Source organism: Cebus imitator, unplaced genomic scaffold, assembly GCF_001604975.1.
Source record: "Cebus imitator isolate Cc_AM_T3 unplaced genomic scaffold, Cebus_imitator-1.0 Scaffold417, whole genome shotgun sequence".
In the NCBI taxonomy this organism is placed as follows: Eukaryota; Metazoa; Chordata; class Mammalia; order Primates; family Cebidae; genus Cebus; species Cebus imitator.
In genome coordinates, this window is record NW_016107732.1 from 1,128,891 (window position 1) to 1,130,873 (window position 1,983).

At 44.3% G+C, this 1,983-nt stretch overlaps 1 protein-coding gene across 1 annotated transcript in view; it reads right to left on the reverse strand.

Annotated features, from left to right (window-relative positions):
• Positions 1-1,983, reverse strand: part of LOC108289918 (zinc finger protein 418-like) — a 13,741-nt gene that overhangs the window by 5,168 nt on the left and 6,590 nt on the right. The window contains exon 2 of the mRNA XM_037731693.1: positions 1,477-1,603. Coding sequence (XP_037587621.1) covers positions 1,477-1,603 — 127 coding nt within the window. The remainder of the gene's footprint in view (positions 1-1,476; positions 1,604-1,983) is intronic.

Genomic DNA, 1,983 nt, shown 5'->3' on the forward strand with positions numbered 1-1,983 from the left:
AAAAAAAAAAAAAAAAAAAAAAAAAAAAAAAAAAAAAAAAAAAAAAAAAAAAAAAAAAAAAAAAAACTTGGTCTCTACTAAAAATACAAAAAATTAGGCAGGCATAGTGAGGCACCTGTATTCTCAGCTACTGGGGAGGCTGAGGCAGAAAAATCCTTTGAACCCGGTAGGCAGAGGTTGCAGTGGGCCAAGATTGCACCACTACACTCCAGCCTGGGCGACAGAGCGAGACTCTGTCAACAACAACAACAAAAAAAAATTAGCTGGACATGGTGGCACACGCCTGTATTCCCAGCCTATCAGGAGGCTAAGGCAGGAGAATCTCTTCAGCCTGGGAGGCAGAGTTTGCAATGAGATGAGATCAAGCCACTGTACTCCAAGCTTGGGTGACAGAATTAGACTATCCCAAAAAAATTAAAAAAAATTTTTTTTTAAATCCCAAGAATGAAGGAGAAAAGACGATACAGAAATCATGTGTGCCTGCTTGTCTGGCCACAAAAATACTACTGAAATAGAATATGTTTCTGGCCTGATTTGAATAAAACCCTGACATGTCCCACTGTCCCAAGATGCTATTCTTCAGGGACTGGTTCCCTCAGAACCCATTATGCTGAGGTCGGATTCATCTGCATCTTCTGACCACAGAAGACTATCCCATCACCAAGATAACCAAGTATATGGGAAATACATGATGTAAGAACAAAAGGAAAGACAGAACAAGGAAACAGCCAACAACTCAGCATGTGACAGCTGAGAGGAAACTAAATATTACAAAAAGAATTTTTTTTCTTGAGATGAAGTTTTGCTGTGTTGCTCAGGCTGGAGTGCAGTGGCACAATCTCAGCTCGCTGCAACCTCTGCCTCCCGGGTCCAAGCAATCCTCCCATCTCAGTCTCCCAAGTAGCCAGGATTACAAGTGTGTGCTACCACATCTGGCTAATTTTTACATTTTCAGCAGAGACGGGGTTTCACCATGTTGGCCAAGCTGGTCTCTATCTCCTGGCCTCAAGTGAGCCACCGTGCCTGGCCTGCAAAGAGAATTTCTAAGAAGGGTATTTCAAGAACAGTCTATATTCTACATAGGCAGTGACAATGTCAATGAAGACAATTCCTGCACAGGGAGGTGTGAAGAAATAGCAGGCAGAGAAATGAATTAGATCCTGCATACATTAGAACCTAAATGTGGATGAAGTCACCCATACATCCACAGGACAAACAAGGTAGCCTGCATTAAGGTGCCTGTAAGACTTTTGACCTTGAATTCTTCTCTGAGAGCCTGCAGTGAAGCAAGTGTTGGGCTGCTCCAAGAATAGCGACGCCAATATGCACACCTCAGTCCTAACAACCACGAACTTACCCAGAGAACCGAGGTAGGAAGCTGTGTCCATGCTCCTGACATGATTTATCTTGCCAAAAGAAAAAGAGGGGAAATACAGAGACTAGCTCAGGTCACAAGGGTGAGTGTGGGCAACTTACCCAGGGAGGATGTAAGTGCCAGGTTCTCCAGCATCACATCACGGTACAGACATCTCTGAGCCTCACTAAGGAGATTCCATTCCTCCCAGGTAAATTTCACAGCCACGTCTTCAAAAGTCACTGTGCCCTGTTATAATGTTGAGAGATTAAACTACAAACCCCCTGTAGGCTGAGGTATCACAGTCAATCTCTCCCACACACCACTCTTGCACATCCTCTTCTCAAGATCCTCAACTAATATGAAGCACCCTGGTCACAGGGTACAGCTAATTAGGTGAACAAATAGGTATCTATGCTGTGGCTGTGAGTCCTTCTGACAGCCACTACCCCTAGCATGGCTGAGGCCACAGAAAGCCCAACGTGGCACATTCAGCACACCAGACACACTCTCTCTACATGCACATCATTCTTTTTTTTTTTTTTTTTTTGAGACGGAGTTTCGCTCTTGTTACCCAGGCTGGAGTGCAATGGCACGATCTCAGCTCACCGCAACCTCCGCCTCTATAA